Source organism: Acomys minous (genome assembly GCF_964271855.1).
Source record: "Acomys minous genome assembly, chromosome: 14".
Classification (NCBI taxonomy): Eukaryota; Metazoa; Chordata; class Mammalia; order Rodentia; family Muridae; genus Acomys; species Acomys minous.
The window spans coordinates 4,677,912-4,691,736 of record NC_140496.1 but is presented as its reverse complement, the minus strand read 5'-3'; the positions used below and the strand labels follow the sequence as shown (position 1 = coordinate 4,691,736).

General features: G+C 49.9%; 1 protein-coding gene across 1 annotated transcript in view; it reads right to left on the bottom strand.

The window, feature by feature from the left end:
• Nucleotides 1-2,172: 2,172 nt before the first annotated feature.
• ABCB10 (ATP binding cassette subfamily B member 10) overlaps nucleotides 2,173-13,825 on the bottom strand; it is a gene marked incomplete at its 5' end in the record, with an annotated part of 29,639 nt that continues 17,986 nt past the window's right edge. The window contains 7 exons of the mRNA XM_084757085.1: nucleotides 2,173-4,180; nucleotides 4,508-4,542; nucleotides 6,679-6,722; nucleotides 8,051-8,231; nucleotides 9,447-9,526; nucleotides 11,811-12,020; nucleotides 13,192-13,287. Coding sequence (XP_084613211.1) covers nucleotides 3,949-4,180; nucleotides 4,508-4,542; nucleotides 6,679-6,722; nucleotides 8,051-8,231; nucleotides 9,447-9,526; nucleotides 11,811-12,020; nucleotides 13,192-13,287 — 878 coding nt within the window. The 3' untranslated portion in view covers nucleotides 2,173-3,948. The remainder of the gene's footprint in view (nucleotides 4,181-4,507; nucleotides 4,543-6,678; nucleotides 6,723-8,050; nucleotides 8,232-9,446; nucleotides 9,527-11,810; nucleotides 12,021-13,191; nucleotides 13,288-13,825) is intronic.

The following is a 13,825-nucleotide window of genomic DNA, read 5'->3' as shown; positions in this document are numbered from 1 at the left end:
TCCCTTGTTTGAAAATGCTGTAGGTAGTGAGGATTGGATAATATAGGTGTGACATTTATGGGCACTAAAGAAACACAGAAAGGTAAGCAAGTTTAAGGGAAAATTATACTCTTGTTTTTCCAAGACAGGGACAGGGTTTCTCTATGTAGCCCTGGCTGTCCTGGATTCATTCTCTCTCTCTCCCCCCGCCCCCCCTCTGTGTGTGTGTGTGTAGACCAGGCTGGCCTTAAACTCAGAGATCCATCTGCCTCAGCCTCCCAAGTAGTAGGATTACAGGTGTGCGCCCACCGCACCCAGCTGAAAATTACACTCTTAAAAGAAAATCAGTGCTGGGCATAGTGGCTCATTTGGGAGGCAGAGGCAGACTTATTTAAGCTCCAGGTCAGCCTGGTCTACATAGTGTAGACCTGACTAAGCTACATAGTGAGATCCTGTCTTAAAAATAAGTAATGAAGCCAAGTGTGTGGGGGACTGGAGAGATGTCTCAGTGGAAGAGTTTTTACAGAGGATCTGAGTTCAATTCCCAGCTCCCATATCAAGTTGGTCACAAACCCCTGTAACTCTGGAGTCTAACGCCCTCTTCTGGCTTCTCTGAGCCCTGTTTTTGTTTTTTTGTTTTGTTTGTTTTTCAAAACAGGGTTTCTCTGTGTAGCCCTGGCTGTCCTGGACCAGCTTTGGGGAGCAGGCTAGTGATCTGCCTTCCTCTGCCTCCCAAGTGCTGGGATTAAAGGCGTATGCCACCACGCCTGGCTTTGTTTTTGTTTTTTGAGGCAGGTTTTCTCTTTGTGATAGTCCTGACTATCCTGGAACTTGCTTTGTAGACCAGGCTAGTCTCAAATTTGGAGATCCACCTGCCTCTGCATCCTTAGTGCCTTGCTTGCACAGACATATACAAGTACATAAAAAATATTAAAAACAAAAAAAAAATGAAGGTTTGGAGAGATTACTCAGCACTTAAGAGCCCTGGCTGTTCTTCCAGAGGTCCAGAGTTCAATTCCCAGAAACCACATCATGGAAGTTCACAATCTGATGCCCTCTTCTGTCTGGTCTGCAGGCATACATGCAGACAGAGCATCTGTATGCATACATGAATCTTTAAAAAATAAACAATAAAAGCCAAACATGTAGCATGCAGAGACAAGAAAATATCCTGGAGCTCTAGGGCCAGCTAGCTGACGGTACTGTAACACTGAGAAGCTAAGGCAAGTGACAAAGCAATTCACAACTTGCCTAAGCTACTTCCCTCACTGGGGAAATGGAACCTAAGTATTGTCTACCCCCTGGGATTGCCACAGCCCAATGTAATGTGTACACACGCTGGAAACAAAACACCCCCAACACCGTGCCAGCCACAGTGCTTTGGCAGGTTTCTTTTTACTGACTTTCTCCCGCCTCACCCCTGGTAAACTAGAGCTTTTTGAAGGAAGACACTACTGAATCCCTTCTCAAGGCTACAGCACTGTTCTCATGGCAGGACAGGAAATACTTAGTGATGGAACTGGACAGATGCGAGTGAGGACATTAAGAGCCTCTGATAAGGCGGGTGTTGGTGGCACACATATTTAATCCCAGCACTCGGCAGGCAGAAGCAGGTAGATAGCTGTGAGTTCGAGGCCAGCCTGGTCTTTTACAAAGCAAGTTCAGGACAGCCAAGGCTACACAGAGAAACCCTGTCTCTGGGGGGGAGAGAAAGGCCTTCTGATGAGGAAAAGCATGGAACTTGCCTTTCTCTGTATATGCCATTTTGAGTCTCTATAGCAAATCCTATCAAGAAACTGAATATGTGAGTGGTGATGGCCCATGCCTTTAATCCCAGAAGAGGATCTCTGAGTTCGAGGCCAGCCTGGATACAGATTGAGTTACAGGACCGCAAGGGCTATATAGAGAAAACCTGTCTCAGAAAAAGAAACTGGAAAGCCAGCACTCGGGAAGCAGAGGCAGATGGGTTGCTGTGAGTTCTGGGCCAGCCTGGTCTACAAAGCAAGTTTAGGATAGCCAAGGCTACACAGAAAAACCCTGTCTTGAAAGAAACAAAAACAAAAACAAAAACTGGATATGTACAAACTTTTAAAAGGGACAGCCAAGAGACTAAGGCTACGGATAGAAGTCAGTGGTGTGTGCTCAGCCTATGTGGGGCCCTTGACTCACCCTCAGCAATATAAAAAACACAGATTAAGTTCACTATAAATTTTAATCTGATATAAAAGGTTAAGGACACAAACATACTAAGAGATAAAATGTGGTGACTCATTTCAATTTTGAAAATACTTCCACAAAGCGAAGGGGTTTCCTCACCAACCTGCTTTGCAGCTGCTTTGTTTTTCTGAGACGCACCCTGCACGGAGCTGAATAACCACATGGGCAGTGGAAGATGGTTGTCACAGGTGTGCTAGACACTACACTCACTCACGGACCCTGGCTTGCTCACTGGCCAGTGTACTCCGTGGCTTTCATGAAGAGGCGTCTTCAGTGCGTGTTTCCAGCTCTTAGGGCAGCTCCGCCTCAGGTTATACATCGCCAGCATTAAAAAAAAAACAACCTTTTTCTCAAGACAACATCCAGTTAATAGCACTGATAAAAACAATGTGCAAGTTCATTGGCTGCTGGTAGTTGTGTAAGAACTGTGACACCGTAAGTGACTAAAACTAAGCCCAGGAGAAAGGGCAGCCATCTCTTACAGAGCAGTGCCATGTTAAGGCTCCATGCAGCCAGTGGAGTAGGACTTCCAAGGTCTCGCGTCCTGGCCGGCTTCCAACTCCCATGGGTGGGGCTTGGCCTCCAAGAGCCAGGGCTAGGGGAGTGAGCAGTGTGCTGTCTCACTTCCTGACGGATTGCTGAGCCCTTCCAGATGAGCTGGGTGCTACAACAGCTCCTCATTGGGTTTTGGTTGTTCCGTCACAGATGACCTTGGGATGCCTCACTCCTCAGTCCTAGGAGGGTCTCATCTCTTGTCTTGGCACCCCTGTGATACTTTCTTCTCTTGGGACTGGCAGGGTCGTCACACTTACTGACGGCCGACTTCTGAACGTGGTAGGCCTTAGAGCACAGTGGCAGGACAAGGACAGCGTGCGGCGCTTTACAAAAGACGATGCTCTTTTCATCACTTTGTTTCTCCTACTGAGGCCGCAGAGCTGCCATAGTCAAGGCTGAAATTATCTTATCCAGATTGATCCTTACTAGTGAAAATTTAAAATATAAAACTACAATATATTTGAGAACTACGTATCTTAAAGCAGTTTTTTCAAAATACATGCTTCAGACAAACATGTAATTCATTTTCATCCACCTTTGTTAACTCCTGGTCATTCACACCTTCTCAAGAGGAGTCATAAAACAAGGACGTGAATAAAAAAAATAGAAGCTCTCCAGTTTATAGAAGGGGACTCCTTCCTTTGGCAGAGTGCACCAGGCTCTCTCGTGCCCAGTGCTGAACATTCTGACAGTCACAGCCTGTAGTGTCCCAGACCCCTGACACCTGGAACTACGGAGGGCAGCCGCAGCCGACCTTCCCTCCGTGGCCCCAGGTAGGTGCCCCAGTGATGAGCAAAGTGGCTTCAAGTAGTTAGGCCTTCGGTTTCTAGTTCCCTTTTTAAAGTCGTCACCTGAGAACAGCCTGCCTAGCAGAGGAAACGAGGTGCTGTGCTACGCTAACACTCGAGACCTGCAGCAGCTCAGTGCGTCAGACACTTAGGAAGTTACCAGTTTAAAAGTGAGTGAGGGTCTGGGAGGACAGGTACACCTGAAAGCAGCCATCCTTTGTGGAAATCACTGAAGGACGACTCACACGACTCATACAGCTCTCACGTCTGTTTTCTCCAATGTGTCAGACAATGCAGCAGTGACTGCTGCTTTGTTTTTAGACAGGGCACTGCTGTGTACATGATGACGTCACCACAGTCTTGGTGTCCGCTTCCCAGCAGACCTGTGCCAGCTCCAGGAACAGCTTCCTTACACTGCTGTGAAATTCTGCTTGTCCATTAGTTTCCTGTACAGCCCACTGGGCTTCAAAAGCAGCTGTTCATGTGTCCCGTGTTCACAGATTTTTCCCTGGTCAAGGACAGCAACAAAATTGGCATTCTTAATGGTGGACAGGCGGTGCGCTATGATCAACACCGTTCTCCCTTCCATCAGCCGGTCAAGTGCCTCCTGTACCAGGTGCTCATTTTCAGCATCCAGTGCACTGTAACAGACAAGGTCACACACAAGGAAGCAGAGAGGTCAGAGCTGCAGACATGGCCGCACATATCACTGAGACAGGCACCCTCCAGCGTGGACACACACACATCCCTGAGACAGGCCCCCTCCAGCGTGGACACACATATCACTAAGATAAACACCCTCCAGCGTGGACACACACACATCACTGAGACACCCTCCAGCGTGGACACACACATCACTGAGACACCCTCCAGCGTGGACACAGACATCACTGAGACACCACCCTCCAGCGTGGACACACACATTAGATACTCTAACCTGATCACATTTTTCACAGAGATACCCTCACCTGGTTGCTTCATCAAGGAGAAGAATTTTGGGGTTCTGAAAAAGAAAAATGATTTATTAGTAGACACAGCTCTGGACAGTAAGAAGGACTGGTGAGATGGCTCGGCACGGAAAGGCACTTACCACCAAACCTGACAACCTGAGTCTGAATCCCAGACCCTACACCATTAGATGGACAGAACTGACCATGTTGTTGGCTGACCTTTGTGCACCCCTGGCCCAATGTAATAAAAGCATTTAAAGGGTGGGCAGTGGTGGTGCATGCCTGTAATCCCAGCACTCGGGAGGCAGAAGCAGGTGGATCGCTGTGAGTCTGAGGCCATCCTGGTCTACAGAGGGAGTCCAGGGCAGCCAAGGCTACAGAGAGAAACTATGTCTCAAAAAACCAAAACCCAAACAAAATAAAACAAAAACAAACAAAAACCCCGCACTTAAAGGTAGCTGTTACAGTTTTAAAAGACAGAAGGAGCAGATGGGAGGCTGCTCAATGGTCGAGAACCTGGGCTCACTCCCAGCACCCACATGGCAGCTTCCGTAGCTCCAACCCCACAGACTCTGACACCTCTTTTGGCTTCCTTGGGCACCAGGCACAGGTGTGGTGCACAGACATTCAGCAAAACAACTATACACATTAAAGAACACAAGGGGCAGAAGGGATGGAGCTCTGACCTACAAGGTGCTGCTGCCTCCGGCAGACGGACTGTGAAGCACTGAGACGCGAGTCCACCCATGTGCCAGGGCTCTTCAGCACCCCATGGGAAGGGATGGGCCAGGTCAGTGCACCAATGCCATGAACCGTATTTGGATGGGAAATTCATCCTCCTCCTCTTCATCTTCCTACTCCTCCTCATCCTCCTTGTCCTCACCCTCACTCTCACTCTCCTCACCCTCACCCTCCTCACCCTCACCCTCTTCCTCCTCCATCATCCTCATCCTCACACTCTTCACCCTCATCTTCATCCTCATCCTCACCACCCTCATCCTCATCCTTACTCTCACACTCTTCACCCTCACCCTCCTCTTCCTCATCTTCATCCTTGTCCTCGTCTCATCCTCCTCACCCTCATCCTCACCCTCGTCCTCACCCTTCCCCTCCTCCTCAGTCTCCTCATCGAGAGGCTGCTCCTACACATCTTCATGAGTATGTGATGGAGGGGATACCTCAAGCTGAAGCCGCTGTCACTGAAATCACTAGATGGGATGTAGCTTAAAGCTTTGTTATCTGCTTGTCAGTGAAGGAACAGATGAGAATCTGAAACCAGCAGTACAGTCCTTGGCTCTCTCCAAGTCTTCATAATAACTTACTTAATAATAGTAAAATAATTCATAATGCACCAAGGTGAGATTAAACCAATATATACACCAAATTTGATTATTTTCCTATGAATCTATCTGTAAGAAATTGTCAACAAAACATACCTACCACGTTCTAACATTACAACAGCCTCTGATCAACTGAGGCACAGATAGCCCATTAATTCAGCCACAAGAGGAGGAAGTTTTCAACAACACGCAGCAAGTTCAGACCTTACTGAGTGCAACAAGCAGCTGTGGAGACCTGTATTGTCTGGTTCACTGACCAGAACGGCAAATCTAGACAAAGTGCTGCATGGCACCCTAGGTAGGGTGGAGCACTAGGGCGGACAAGTACGCGCTTACTAAAAGTCACTTCAATAGGTGCCCTATGTTTCCATGATGCCACCAGCAACCACCTACACGCTGAGGGGAGAAATGAAGGGATGCTGCTTTCACAAAGGCAGAATGTCTGGCTCCCCAGGACGTTCTTCCTGCCCCTGGCTGGAGTCTGAGGCGTCTGATCTTTGCCCCATCAGAACAACTGAGGAAAAGTTAGAGGCCTGCAGATTGGCACCACTCTGACATTTTGTTAATACCAATCACCAGGCAATTGCTGCTTCTAGGAAAAAGGTTTTTCCCTACTCTTGACACTGGCCCTTGACAAATACATGGACAATAAGCCCTTAGTAGAATTTCCACCTTCTCTTTTTACCAGCCTGATAGCCATACATAATATATTCCACATACACACATGCATGCATACACACACACACACACACACACACACACACACACACACACACACACACAAACACACACACACAAACACACACACACACACGGAGCTGGTAACCCATCAGCAGTCAGCAGTCTTACCTTCAGCAGAGCCCTGGCTATTGCAATCCTCTGTTTCTGCCCGCCTGACAAAAACAGAAAAGACAAGCTTAACATAAATTCTTAGGAAGAAAATCTTTTGGCTTTTTGAGGTAGCCCTGGCTGTCCTGGAACTCGCTCTGTAAACCAGGCTGTCCTGGAACTCACAGAGATCGGCCTGCCTCTGCCTCCCTGAGAGCCTTCTGGGTTTTTTTTCCCCATCATGCAACATAATTGCCACCTTGTAGTTTCATTTACGCTTTGTGATCTAACCTCAGAGCTGGAAGGGACCACTGCATGGTCTAGCCACCAGACACCTGAAAGGACCGGAGCTTACAACATCTAGAACAAATACATTTCAGCATTTTCACTGAAAAACAAAAGTCTGTGTCTAACCAAAAGTGTGCTTCCCGTTAGCTGCACTGCAGCTCCCACCTCACTCTGCGGCTAGTCAGAACAATCTGCCCCTCCCCAAAGAACGTGGAGCCCATAGTGCACAGCTGACTGTTCCCTCGGAGTGGCCAGCTCTGCCTCCCAGCGGTAAAGCTTTTCACACGCTCAGGCCCAAAGGCCACAGAAAGATCAGTCTCTTTTCATAAATCCCTCAACTCAAGAATCTGCTTTATGGGCTGGAGAGATGGCTCAGAGGTTAAGAGCATTGACTGCTCTTCCAGAGGTCCTGAGTTCAATTCCCAGCAACCACATGGAGGCTCACAACCATCGATAATGTGATCTGATGCCCTCTTCCGGCCTGCAGGTGAACATGCAGGCAGAGCACTGTATACATAAAAATAAATAAATATTAAAAAAAAAAAAAGAGGATCCGCTTTACGTTTTTCAAGGGTTCTTTAGGGAAACAAGCACAGGCGAGGAGCATAGCTCCATGCAGAATGCTTGCCCGCCATCCTCAAGGCCCAGGGCTCAATCCCATCACCACTAAACAAACAAATAAACAAATAAATGGATGAATGAATGAATGGGGTTATATCTGAAAGAGATGATAGGTGGCCCATAAAAGGGTTCACTTGTCGCCCTTTCTGGAAACTTCATTTGCCTTGGTCAGGCATCATTCGCCACCTTGTTGCATCTTTTCTTTAATTCCCTATAGCCTCAGGTTGCAAAGCACATCTTTCCTAGGATGGAGACAAAGGCTTGCTGTCACTGGTGTCACCCAACAGCAGTCCCAAGGAAAGTTCTGGGCAGAAAGTGAAGGAAACACATCCTTTCAGAAAGGATGAGTTAATTTAACTAAACTGCAAAGATGAAAGCCTCATCTATAAGTGACAGTGCACTGGGAACCACATGAGCACTTCCTGGAAGTGAGAGCTTCTGCCACGCTGGCAGGACTAAGCCGTGAGACGTGAGTGCCACGTACCAGACAGGAGGATGCCCTTCTCACCAACCACAGTGTCAAAGCCCTGAGGGAAGGCGCGGATGAACTCAGCGGCATTGGCCATCTCTGCCGCCCTCTCCACCTGCTGGGCTGTGACTGAGGAGAGGCTGTCAGCACCGTAGGCAATGTTTTCCGCGATGGAGCAGGAAAACAGGACCGGCTCCTGCAATTGGAAACGTCGCACATTTGTCAGAAACTCCAGCCAGCGTCAGGTAGGCACCATGGGCTCTGAGGAGCCGAGGACAAAGAGTGGCGCACGTTCTCAGCAGCGCTCGGCCCGGAGGCCCTGCTCCATGACCGAGAGGCCAGCAAATGCCTCAGGAGGTGACCGTGTTTGTTACCAAGCCTGACAACCTGAGTCCAATGACTTCAAGCGAAAGGAGAGAACCGAGTCTCCTAAGTTGTCACCTGACCTCCACACACACACCATGCCACGTGCTCGCGCGCGCGCGCGCGCGCACACACACACACACACACACACACACACACACACACAAAACAAACAAGTAATGCAATTAAAAAAAAATGGTTCCTAGCCGGGTGCAGTGGCACACACCTTTAATCCCACACTCAAGAGGCAGGGGCAGGTGGATTTCTGTGAATTCGAGGCCAGGCTGGTCTACAAAACAAGTTCTAGAACAGCCAAGGCTACACAGGAAACACTGTCTCAAAAATAATTTTTTTTTTTTGGTTCTTGTTTACCATGAACAAGACCAACCTTGTCTGTTGTCTTTACCACACTGTGAGAAGAAGACTCCACAATGCGTGACCACAATTGCTGGCCTGTGACAACCTTGTAAGTGCAGCCCCCCTCTAGGGCTAGCAAACCCTGGAAGACTCAATTCCAGCTGCCTACCTTCCACTCAGACAAAGCGCCACATCCATCCGTCGCTTTCTGACACACAACCAGACACCACCAGGGCACCCCGACAGAGCCCAGGAAGCACACCGCTGGGGTCTAGTCAGCACCCACGGCTACACCCTCCATCCAGCCTAGTGCAAGAGTGGGAGGTGTGCGTGTGACTGCAGGGCGCACAACAGTCCGAGAAAACCAGCCGTGATACAGATTTGTTGCTCCATGCAGCCCTGTGCAAGTGCGTCCCATGGCCTGGCCTGGGAGTCGGGAAGAACCGTGAGAGCTTCTGCGCCGTCTTCCCCTAGGCCCTCTGTGTGGTACAAGACACCAGTCTCCAGTCTCGGGTAAGAGGCAGCCCTCCCACTGACGAGGTGTTCTGGAGTTGAGGGGCACAGCCAGCAGTCTGTGTGTGGAGGGGTGCGCCCCACCCATGGCCCTGCCGCTGAGAAACATGACATCAAGCAAAAGCAGCAGAAAAGCAGCTTCTCCAAAAGGGAGCGACAAGGACACCTGACTTCTTACCTGACTTACTGTCCCAATCTTGGATCTCAGCCAGACGGGGTTTAGCTGTCGAATGTCATGGCCGTCAAGACTGACCGTTCCTGTAGAGAGGCCAGAGGTCACCACAGGTCAAGGCTGATAACCAGAGTGAACAGAAAAAGGCCCCAGTGGGGAGATTGCAGATTCATTAGTTAACTTCAGACTTACTATGTAGCCCAGCATGACCCTGAACTTCTGATCCTCCTGTCTCTCCCTACTGTGCTGCTATTTGTCCCCTCTCCTCCTGATGCCACACTGGGAATCAGATCCACATTTTAATGCATGCTAAAGAAGCAGTAACCAGGGCTGGAGAGATGGCTCAGAGGTTAAGAGCACTGTATGCCCTTCCAAAGGTCCTGAGTTCAATTCCCAGCAACCACATGGTGGCTCACAACCATCTATAATGAGATCTGGTGCCCTCTTCTGGTGTGCAGGTGGACATGCAGACAGAGCACTGTGTACATAAAAAATAAATAAATCTTTAAAAAAAGAAGAAGAAGAAGAAGAAGAAGAAGAAGAAGAAGAAGAAGAAGAAGAAGAAGAAGAAGCAGTAACCAGCTGATCCACAACCCCAACCTCTAGACAATTTTTAAGCTAAATAAATACAGTCAGGACTTGGAGTGCGGCCAGCGGTGAGGTCCTCGCCTAGCACATGCAAGGGCCTGGGTTCCGTCCCAACCACTAAAAAAACTAACTCTCCTAGTGTCTGCATGGAGCCTAAAGCCAATAAGGTCAGGACTTTCAGAGCAAGAGGGGGTCTTCTGGAAGGTCCGAGGCTAGCACGTCACCTAGTGGACAGCAGGCCCAGCAGCCCACCTTTCTGAGTCTGGAGGTTGCTGGCAGGTGGGCTACCTGGTAATGTTGGTGTTTTCATGAACCCAAGGTCTTAAGCAGAGCCTTGATTCCAGAGAGGACTGTGAGGGACAGGGGAATGCACAGCAAGCACTGGCCAGCGTTCTGATGGTGGCCTCCTGACCCCTTGATCATGCCAGCATCAGAGGAGACCATCAGGCCTGGCTCAGGGGTAGAAGTCTTCATGTGTTCTGCAAGTTTACGTGGGAGTCTCTTTGGCTGCCCACCTAAGACTGCAGGAAAGGGGACACACACACCTACACACACACACACCATGAATAAGTGAGCAGTCTCACACTTGTTTTCTAAATCCAAAAATTAAAGCCCATGTGCAGATCACCTACTCTAGGCAGGAAAGGGGGTAAAGATATAAAATAACACACTTTTGCTCTTAAAGGGGGTATAATCCAATTGAAAACATAGCCAGGCATGGTGGCACATGCCTTTGATCCCAACACTTGGGGAGAGAGATGCAGGCAGCTCTCCGTGAGTTCCAAGCCAGCTACAGCTACATAATAAGACTCTGTGTCAGAAGGAGGAGGAGGCAGAGGAGGAGGAAGAAGAGGAAGAATAAGAGGATGAGGAAGAGGAGGAGGAAGAGGAAGAGGAGGAAGAAGAGGAGGAGGAGGAGGGAGAAGAAGAGGAGGAAGAGGAAGAGGAGGAAGAAGAGGAGGAGGAGGAGGAAGACCTGAAACTGGGAAGGCCCACTGAGAAAGTGTCTGCTGGGGAGATTGCTCACAAAGCAGCAGGCTTGCCACAGAGAAGAACCTGAAGTGCTCAATGAAGTGCACGATAGAGTGAAATAAAATCAGAGCAGATGCAGCCCATAATGCCAGCTACCCAGGAAGCTGGGGCAGAGGGGGCACAAGTTCAAAGTCAGCCTGCAAAACTCAGTGAGAACCTGTTTCCAGAGAAAAGGTAAACAGAGTAGGTGGGGTGGGGGTTCCTACTAGCTCAGAGCGATGCTAGTGGCTGCATCACCACATGGAAATGGGCCGCGGGCCCCAGTTAGCTGTTCCTAAAACAACCAAGGAGTGGCCATGGTAGTCCATGCTTGGGATTCCAGAACCCAGGAGGTAGAGGCAGGAGGATTGCCACAGTTTGATGCGAGCCTCATCTAAATACTGAGTTCCAAGCCAACCAGAGCTTTAGAGAAGGCCCTGTCTCAAAGAACTTAACCAAAAAGCAGCCAAGGAATAGTCCGGAAACAGAAGCAGCAGCAGGCCTTCTGCAACCCTCACAAGTGCTGCCTCGGCACACGGTCCAGTGTGGGCACGCGGCCCTCCACGGCACCCTTGGCACTGCTTGGGCACCGCTGGACAGTCTCGCTGACCCACTTCCAACGCAGGAGCAGAGGGAGGTGCCGTGAGTGTGGAGACCAGAGCACCGCACCACAAGCTTCCTTCGGGTGCGGTCGCTCCTCAGCACGCAGCAGCAGGAGAGGACACAAACAGCTCAGGGGTGGCCCTGTCCACAGTACCCTTCATCACCTACCGGAGACAGGGTCATAGAGCCGCAGCAGGAGTGAGACCACTGTTGACTTTCCAGAACCACTAGGGCCAACCAGTGCCGTGACAGAGCCAGATGGGATGGAAAGACTGAAGTCCTGGAACACAGCCACCTCCGGGCGAGCAGGGTACGAGAAGTGCACGTTTCTGAACTCCAGGGCACCTCGGAAGCTTTTCTCGTCCAACACAGTGCCCTCTGAAACACAAGAGGGAACACAGAAAGTGGAAGCAAAACTGGACCTCCTGGCAGAGCGCGGCTCCCCTGCCCTTCTGGCTGAAGTGAGCTGGACAGACGTCCCTCTCCCAGCACAGTTCATCCTGGTGCTACGAGGAGTGGGCCTGTCTGCTGGGCTCATCACACCCAGGGTAGCGTGCATACGGTCTTGTGACCTTACACACCTGAGGCGTCACCTTATGAGGACTTTTGAGTTGTACACAATTGCCTGCCCGAGCTCTGTGGAGTGTGAGGATCCAGCCCTGGGTGAACATCTGTGTAGAGTTCTCATCTACGCCAATTAAACACTTCGAGAGTGCAGTGATGGCGACGCATGACAGCCACGAGGCTAAGGTGTGTCAAGGGTTTCCTTAGCCCCAGTGTGTCCTCAGCCTGGTATGGAATGCACCCCCACGTATTGCTGGGTTTCCTGCCTTAGCTTTCATCCTGGGCGGCGCAAAGCTCACTGCACCGCAAGCACCTGGAGTGCTGAGTGTTGCTCCTCATGGCCACCCTCCTCCCAAAGCTCCTGCAGCTGGTCTAGGCCCCCGGCTCAAGGGAAGATGATGACAAAGCAGAAAATGGCTCTTGCCACTTCGTACAAGCATCACTCCCAAATGCCAAGAAATATAAAGCCTTTTAGTCACCTTTCCCCTGCCCCAATCTCTTACAAACGTCACACTCACTATGGAAGATTCTAGAAGGCCACCTGGGTGTTCCCTTCACGCCAGGTTGCTATCCTGCCCTTGGCGGTAATGACTGGCTGCAGGTGTATGAGCAGCACAGCTTGTCGTCAGCCCCACAGCTCCAGAACATCCCCTCAAGTGTCCCACCAGAGTCCCATAGGAATCCTGACCTTTTCCCTGCTCTGCAGCAGGAGCCACCTCCTGGCAGTGGCCTGTTCTCTGAGGAGGGCAGAATGCTGTTTTAATGGTCCAAAGCTCACTTTATTAAACCAGGTTTAATAAAGGAACACACCTTTAATCCCAGCTCTCGGGAGGCAGAGGCAGGTGGATCGCTGTGAGTTCTTGAGGCCAGCCTGGTCTACAAAGTGAGTCCAGGACAGCCAAGGCTATACAGACAAACCCTGTCTTGAAAACAAAACAAAACAAAACAAAAAACCCAGCAAAGAACAGCCCCACCTCAGACCCACCATTATAAGGCAGCTGCGGCTGCCTCTCCAGCAGCTCCCAGAGCCGCCCACCAGCACCCAGGCCTTTCATCAGCTCGGAGTAGAAGGAACTCAGACCTGAGGACAAGAGAAGTCTATCATCAGCTGACAAGAAGGGCCACAGGCCCCTTCTCCTGAGGCTCCTAAAGACAGCGACCACAGCCATCAACGTGAGATCTGCTCTTTCTGCTGAGGATGTTGAGGCTGCTAGCTGCTCCACCCATCCACCTTTCCCCTAGCTCCTTCAGCTTCTATTTATCAAGGCTCTCGGAAACTTACAAATATGTGACCACACTACTCAACAGTGACAAGTCACTGTGCCACAAGGACAGCAACCTCCTCCTCAGTCAACACTGCAAGTGCAGTATGGGGGCTACCCCAAGTGAACCAAAATTCTACCCAAAAAAAAAAAAAAAAAAAAGATTCTACAGGGACAACTAGGCCACGAGAGACAGGAGAATCTTAAATGTGCACTAATAAGTGAAAGAAGCCAGCCATAAATGGCTGCATGCTTTATTGATTCTACAATATTTGAAAACTTCAAAGCTAGGCATATAGTAAAAACGGTCTGTGGATGCCAGGGGCCGAAGAAAGAACAGGTGGTGGGTGTGTGGGG